Raw genomic sequence first — 8,497 nt, 5'->3', positions numbered from 1 at the left:
AATAATTGAGCCTTGTGTGGCACAAGTGTTAAGGCAGCATAAATGCAGTCCTAAGTTCTCGCTTACGATCTGAAGGTTACAAACTCAATCCCCGCTTGGTTCAGGTAGCTGGCTCAAGGTTGACTCAGCCTTCCTTCCTTCTGAGGTCAGTAAAAGGAGCTTGCTGGGGGGTAATAAATAAATTACCTGAAAGTGCTGCAGAATAAGATTTTTTTTAAGGTCCCCCTGTCTTGGTGGAAGGCAAGCTAGACATAGCTCCCAGGGACACACCAGAAGATGGATAATTGATAAAGGGACATAGGTTCTGTCAGAAAACAACACCTGCATAGTATGAGAGGTTAAAAAAAAAGTTTGTCTGACGGAAAGGGTTCCTCCTTGAAATGTGCAAATATTGGATAATACCTCAATGGGACGAAGTCTTTTGGGAACACTCCTAAGCTAGTTTGGTGGATCTTTTCGCAGAGGAGCTTTGTTGATGTTCAGGTACATGGATGTCCCAGGACTCCAGCAATTTTCGACCAGCTTCAGGCTTCTATAAGACATGAGAGAGTATATCCTTTTGGATTGGGAGCCTGATGGGAAAACTCCATTCATATGAGATTTTAGCTTGTCGTAAGGTAGGGGTGATGTTGATAAAAGGCCCTTGTTGCTTGGATTGTTGCAAGTGAAAGAACAGTGAAGAGATAGATGTTCATGATAGAGCTTGGAAGGGAGATATCTTTGTGGGCAGCAAACATTAAGTCTTCTTTAATCCCTTCCGGCTCCATGACGTATGGGTACGTCATGGAGCGGCGGTGTATGTATGCAGAGAGGTCGCGGGACGACCTCTCTGCATACAGTGCGGGCGTCAGCTGTTTAATACAGCTGACACCCGCGGGCAATAGCCGCGATCGGCCGATCGTGGCTATTAGCCATTTAAATGTCGCTGTCAATTCTGACAGTGGCATTTAAATCCCCCGAACGATGTTCGGGGGTCCAGCACGCCCCCCCCCCCCCCGCAGTGAGATCGGGGGAGCCGTGCAGGTGTCATGGCAGCCGGGGGCCTTCAGAAAGGCCCCAGGGCTGCCTTAGCAGACTGCCTATCAAGCCATCTCTGTGGGGTGGATTGATAGACTGCCTGTCAGAATGCAGTATGACGTAATGCTATAGCATTACGTCATACTGCAGGAGCGATCAAAGCTCCTGCTTGTAGTCCCCCAGGGGAACTTTAAAGTAAAGTTAAAAAAAAAAAAAGTTATAAAAGTTTAAATCACCCCCCTTTTTTGCCATATCTATTATTACAAAATCTAAATCATAAAATCAAAATATGTATTTGGTATCGCCACGTCCGTAAAAGTCTGATCTATCAAAGTAGTGAATTACTTTTCTCGCACGGTGAACGTCGTCCGGAAAAAAAAAAAAAGAACGCCAGAAATGCATTTTTTTAGCTACCCTGTATCCCATAAAAAGCGCAATAAAAAGCGATCAAAAAGTCGTATGTATTCCAAATTGGTACTTTTAGAAACTACAGGACATCGTGCAAAAATGAGCCCTTGCTAAACTACGTTGACAGAAAAATAAAAAAGTTATCGTGCTCACAAAATGACCGCAGAAAATAATTGAAAAAAATTAAATGTCTTTGAAAAAAAAAACAGTAGTATAGTAAAAAAAAAAACATACAAGTTTGGTATCATAGTAATCATACTGACCCATAGAATAAAGTTATCATGTCGCTTTTGTTGCCGTTTTTTGCGCAGTAGAAACAAGACGCACTGAAAGATGGCGGAATCATGTTTTTTTTCATTTTACTCCACTTTTTTTTTTTAAGTTTTTCAGTACATTATATGGTACTTTAAATAGCACCAATGAAAAATACAACTCGTCCCGCAAAAAACAAGCCCTCATACAGCGACGTCGATGGATAAATAAAGGAGTTACAATTTTTTTGAAGGGGGGAGGAAAAAACGAAAATGAAAAAAAGAAAAATGGGCCGTGTCATTAAGCGGTTAATATAAAAAAAACTCCTATCCTTGTGATCCACCATTTTACTTTTGATGAAATCAATATCTTCAACTAATGAATATTGAGCATCAATTAAATCATTCTAGAATTTTGTCAGTTTGTCTATTCTACTTTCAGTATGGCTAATTCTGTCTCCCAACTAATTTATAGAAGAGTTAAAGGTGGTAGATAAGCATGATAAGTCATTTTAAATAGGCCACTCAGCGTCATTAGCATCTCCTTAATAAAAGTTTCTGTAGCAGGCTGGTGACACCTCTTGGTATTGCCAGCCAGAATCAGTCGATGCTGTAGCTCCCACCAACAAGGTGCAAGTGAGGCCCCCAACATTAGGTGTGAATACTATTAAGAACTGGTTAGAAGGTCAGCAGGCCTACTGCCTGGTTAGCAAGGAAGTGAACATTAATCATTTGGACAGTAGTGAGTTAATGGAGGCTAGGACTGTAAATAACATATTGGGACCGGGATCGAGCTTGGACATTTATGGACAATATTAGTAAAGTTTGCACACACTGGTTCCGAAATTCACAAGCACCAGAGGGTTATTTCTGTGTATTAAACAGTGACTTGCTAATCTATCACCCTGTGTTATTATTTAAATTGTGTTTTGGATATGGTATGTTGCCGGCATTGTGATTCTTCTGTACCAGATGTACATTACAAGTCTTTTAAACCCATCCTTTCTTCATTTTTAATCAAGGTATTTAATGCTGTATCACCATCTAGTCCTTTTGCTTCTCGATCTCTGTAAGCTCATTTATCAGTATTACCAAAACCATGAAAGAATCTGACTCTGTGCCCCAACTTTAGACCTATCTTGTTAATTAATTTTGATGTTAAGTTCTATGCTAAAATTATTGCTCAGAGATTGTCTCCAGTGGTCCCCTCTTTGGTAGATGATGATTAAGTGTTTTTTTTTTGAGTAAAAGAGAGGCGAGGGACAACATCATATTTGAGCCCCATAAACTGCATTATGCGTATACTCTTGTCATGGAGCATTTAGCAGTTGCTCCGAGGATGAACTCTGATATTCATGACATAAAACTGGGTGACCGTCTGCACTAGTTGTCTTTTTATGTTGAAGACTTGCTCATATTTGTGACCTCACCTCATATCTCTCTTCCTTTCATAATTTAGGAATTTGAGAGATATGAACTGGTACCGTATATACTCGAGTATTAGCTGACCCAAGTATAAGCCAAGTCCATAAGTATACTCGATTATATACTAGGTAAAGAAAAAATGCAATACTCAACTCCCAGCTGGCATCTGTGTTCCCGGAGCGATGGTATCCCCGGCAGTGTGGCAAGCTGCTTGAGAATTCTCCCCGCTGTCATCTCCCTGCTCGGTTTTGAATTTCCCCGCCGTCAGCGCTGTGTAAGTAAGCGCTGTGATTGGATCGAGTGCCAGCCATTCACAGCTGGTGCTCAATAAACCAATCACAGCCATTCAGTGATGTCATCCAATCACAGCGCTTATCTACACAGCGCTGACAGCGGGGGAATTCAAAGCTGAGCAGGGAGATGACAGTGAGGAAAATTCTCAAGCAGCTTGCTGCACCGTCAGGGAGACCATTGCACTGCGGACACAGACGGCGGCTGGGAGGTGAGTATTGCGGGTTTTTTGTTGTTTTTTTTTTACCTCACTCGAGTATAAGCCAAGGGGGGCTTTTTCAGCATAAGTATATATGGTAAGTAATTTCAAACTAAATTGAGCAGTCATGCTTTCTTGTGTACCTGGAAACCCAGATCTCCACTCAGTTTTCAGAGCTTTTGTCTTTAAAGTATTCTTCCCACTTACAATCTATGTATATGAAATAATCTATGCATATTTATTTAAAATGGCAGCACTTTCATCAAAATTAAGAAGAGAGATAAATTATTAAAGTCGGTTATATTACTTTATGTAATGCACATTTCTATCCTTTTTTATGCTGCTTAAAAGAAAAAGTTACATTACATGTCATTCAGTATATTAGAAGAAGCAGAACCCGATTGCCATATTTTACCAGTAAGTATTAAAACAAAAGATTTTTTAAACCAAGGATAAAATAAGCCATAGATAATAGGATTACATGCAGAATTAAAATATCCAAGCCATAGAACAGTATTGTATATATCATCAGATATTGAAAAATTAAGATATGGATCAGCTACAGTAAGAACAAAAAAGGGCAACCAGCAAAGAATGAACACCCCCATAACCAGACTCAATGTTCTGGCTGCTTTGTTTTCAGCATTTACAAAAACTTTCTTCTTATTGTTTTTTCTCTGATTGGGAATGTTATTAATCAACTTGACTTGTTTCCTTGCAACCGAAAAAATATGTATATAAATTCCAATCATGAGGGTCCCTGGAATAAAGAAACATATCAATGAAGTGATTATACTTGAGATTTTGTTAAACACAAGAGAACAAGACCCAATACAAGGTACAAGTATCTCCTGATCCTCTAGACCTGCTATATTCACATTTGATAAAACAAGACCAAATGCATATAAGCATGGAATAGACCAGCTGACAAATATGTAGACCTCTATGACAGGAATTGTTATTTTCCTGCTGTAATGAAGAGGATGACATATTGCAAAGTAACGGTCAACAGCAATGAAGAATAGATGAAATATTGAGGATGTGCACAATGTCATATCAATGCAGCTGTGTAGTCTACAGAACAGGTCTCCATAAAACCAGCATGCAGTTATGGACCTCACCATACTGTATGGCATAACCGTGAGTCCAAGAAGGAAATCTGCAGTGGCTAGTGACAAAATGAGAAAGTTGGTTGGTGTGTGAAGCTTTCTGAAATGAGAAACTGAGATGATCACCATTATGTTTCCGACAATTGTAAGGAGGATAGCTCCACATATGATAGTATACATAGATATATTAATCAGCATGGGTCTGATAGTTATGGGGCAGGATATATTGAAACCATCAAAACATACTTTTCTAGGTTGTGTACTATGGAAATCAAGATTACTCATGATGTTATTCTATGATTGTTTCATTAAATTACCTGTAAAGAGAAATAAGACAATGATAAGCAATGTTTTGGAACTCTAGTACTTGTAAATTATGTCAGTTGACAACATATGATTATTTTTGCTCTAAAGGACTACTGAACGTTGGCATAAGGAATTGAGAAAATATGCTCGAAACCTCATGAAAAAACACCACTAAACCAAAAAATGCATCAAAAGTAAGGAAAAATGGTAGAGAAAATTTGTAATATTTGTAGCATGTTCTATATTTCAATATTGGCTTTAACCTATTTTTAAAGCATAATTAGTCTACAACTAAAACAAGAATTGCATATATGACAGATAGGAATTGTGTAATTTTGATGTACAGTTTAAGAGGGAAAATACCTGTTGAATTTTACAATCAGCCCCAGTCAGATTGCTTTGGGAACCAGTTAGCTGTTGCCTAGGATCTGGGAGGATGAGTAAGGGTTTATATAGCCAGTCTTTTTCCCATTAGACCACACACTGAGGTCATGAGGGAAATTTTTTTCAGCACTTTAAACTGTTTTGAAAGAAAGATAAATCAAAGCGAGTTGTTATTGAACTAAAAACAATTTCTAAAACATTTTCCCTGTAAATCAGCAATGCCATACAAGGTATTAGATGTCCTAAAGCAGAAGGACAACTCAAAAGTAGCGGGCTCAAGACTCACTTAGGTTACACATTAACAAGTATTCCAGAGGCAATAAACCCTAAAGTGGGACCTTAAAATATATTTTTTATTATTACATACTAAAAGAGATCACACTGCATGCATTTTAAAACTCCATATCGACCACTGTTGATAATATGGATGGTATATGGCAAACATTTGCCTGCACGTGTCCACAAATCAATAAGGACAATTGTAAGGCCTCCTGCACACGGGTGGAAACTCTGCCCCGGGATTTCCCGCAGAATTTCTGCCCGTGGAAGCTGCTATGGGATTGCGTTAGCAAACGCAATCCTAGGTAGACAGCCGCGATTTGTCCGCGCAAAATCTCGCACGGCAAACAAATCGCGGCATGCTCTTTTTCTGTGTGGGGCTCGCCCCCGCACAGAAATCTCACTCCCCGGCCCCCGGCTCCAGTCTGCGCATGCACCTCCGCTATCAACAAGTCTATGTGCGTGGTGAATTCAGGCCCAGTTGTCAGTGCTGTACAGTGGGGTAATTTATTTGGCCCCTACTCTATTCTTAACCCGCCATGATGAGGAGTAGGGATAAGGGTCGAGGACATGGACGTGGACGCGGACGAGGACGCGGACGTCCAAGCGAGGGTGTGGGCACAGGCCGAGTTCCTGGTCTAGGTGATTCATAGTCAGCTGCTGCGAGATTAGGAGAGAGGCAAGTTTCTGGGGTCCCCAGCTTTATATCCCAATTTATGGGTCCGCGTGGTAGACCTTTATTACAAACAGAGCAGTGTGAGCAGGTCCTGTCGTGGATGGCAGAAAATGCATCCAGCAATGTATCGACCACCCAGTCTTCTACGCAGTCCACTACTCCCGGACTAGGGACTTCAACTCTGAATCCTCTGGCTGCTGCTCCTCCTTCCTCGCAGCCTCCTCACTCCATGAAAATGACATATTCTGATGAGCAGGCAGACTCTCAGGAACTGTTCTCGGGTCCCTGCCATGAGTGGGAAAAAATAGTTCCCTGCCACGAATTTGTCATGACCGATGCCCAACCTTTGGAAAGTTCCTGGAGTCCGGGTGATGAGGCTGGGGACATCCAGCAACTGTCTCAAGAGCTTTTTGTGCGTGAGGAGGATGATGATGATGAGACACAGTTGTCTGTCAGTGAGGTAGTAGTAAGGGCACTAAGTCTAAAGGGAGGTGCGCATAGAGGATTCGGAGGAAGAGCTGTTGGACGATGAGGTGACTGACCCCACCTGGTTTGCTAAGCCTACTGAGGACAGGGCTTCAGAGGGGGAGGCAAGTGTAGCTGCAGGACAGGTTGGAAGAGGCAGTGGGGTGGCCAGGGGGAGAGGCAGGGCCAGAGCGAAGAATCCCCCAACTGTTTCCCAAAGCACCACCTCACGGCAAGCCTCCGTGCAGAGGGCTAGGTGTTCAAAGGTGTGGATGTTTTTCAGTGAGAGCGTGGATGAACAACAAACAGTGGTGTGCAACCTGTGTTGCACCAAGATCAGCCGGGGAGCCACCACCACCAGCCTCACCACCACCAGCATGCGCAGGCATATGATGGCCAAGCACCGCACAAGGTGGGACGAAGGCCGTTCACCGCCTCCGGTTTGCACCGCTGCCTCTTCCCCTGTGCCCCCACCTGCCACACAGATCCAATCCCCCTCCCAGGACACAGGCACGAGCGCCTCCCGGCCTGCACCCACACCCTCACCTCCACTGTCTTCCACTCCATCCAGCAATGTCTCTCAGTGCAGCGTTCAGTTGTTGTTAACAGAAGCGTTGGAGCGAAAGCGCAAATATGGTGCCACGCACCCGTATGCACAAGCTTTAAACATGCACATTGCCAAATTAATCAGCCTGGAGATGCTGCCATACAGGCTTGTGGAAACGGAGGCTTTCAATAACATGACGGCTGCGGCGGTCCCGCGCAACTCGGTCCCCAGTCGCCACTATTTTTCCCGGTGTGCCGTCCCAGCCCTACACCAGCACGTCTCCCACAACATAAATCGTGCCCTCACAATAGTTATGTGAGTAACCAGACTATTTATATCTGTATGTATACATTGTTTTATGTAAGCTTGATAAAGACACAACTGTGTGGAAACGCATTGCTGAATCAAGAATAAAAAGAGATTAGTTTCTTCTACGGCGCGGGATCTGTTTTATCCTTCCGTACATCTGCTACAGAAATGTTACTGGGGTCCGTCTATACTTTTACTACAGAAATGTTACTTGGGTCTGCCTATACCTTTGCTACAGAAATGTTACTGGGGTCCACCAATACCTTTGCTACAGAAATGTTACTGGGGTCTGCCTATACTTTTACTACAGGAATGTTACAGGGGTCTGTCTATTCTTCTGCTACAGAAATGTTACTTGGGTTTGCCTATACCTTTGCTACAGAAATGTTACTGAGGTCCGCCTATACCTTTGCTACAGAAATGTTACTGGGGTCCGTCTATACTTTTACTACATGAATGTTACAGGGGTCTGCCTATAATTCTGCTACAGAAATGTTACTGGGGTCCGCCTATATCTTTGCTACAGAAATGTTACTGGGGGCTGCCGATACTATGGGCAACATGTTACTTGGGTCTGCCTATTCTTCTGCTACAGAAATGTTACTGGGGTCTGCCTATACTTTTGCTACAGGAATGTTACTGGGGTCCGTCTATACTTTTATTACAGGAATGTTACAGGGGTCTGTCTATTCTTCTGCTACAGAAAGTTACTTGGGTTTGCCTATACCTTTGCTACAGAAATGTTACTGGGGTCCCCCTATATCTTTGCTACAGAAATGTTACTGGGGTCCATCTATACTTTCACTACATGAATGTTACAGGGATATGCCT

At 42.4% G+C, this 8,497-nt stretch overlaps 1 protein-coding gene across 1 annotated transcript; it reads right to left on the bottom strand.

The window, feature by feature from the left end:
* Positions 1 to 3,953: 3,953 nt before the first annotated feature.
* Positions 3,954 to 4,985, bottom strand: LOC136611366 (trace amine-associated receptor 4-like). The gene has a single exon (XM_066590911.1). It carries the CDS (start codon positions 4,983 to 4,985, stop codon positions 3,954 to 3,956), a length of 1,032 nt encoding a protein of 343 aa, XP_066447008.1.
* Positions 4,986 to 8,497: the final 3,512 nt, after the last annotated feature.

Source organism: Eleutherodactylus coqui, chromosome 1 (genome assembly GCF_035609145.1).
Source record: "Eleutherodactylus coqui strain aEleCoq1 chromosome 1, aEleCoq1.hap1, whole genome shotgun sequence".
Taxonomy (NCBI): Eukaryota; Metazoa; Chordata; class Amphibia; order Anura; family Eleutherodactylidae; genus Eleutherodactylus; species Eleutherodactylus coqui.
The sequence above is the reverse complement of the archived record's forward strand: the minus strand, read 5'-3'. Positions and strand labels throughout refer to the sequence as shown.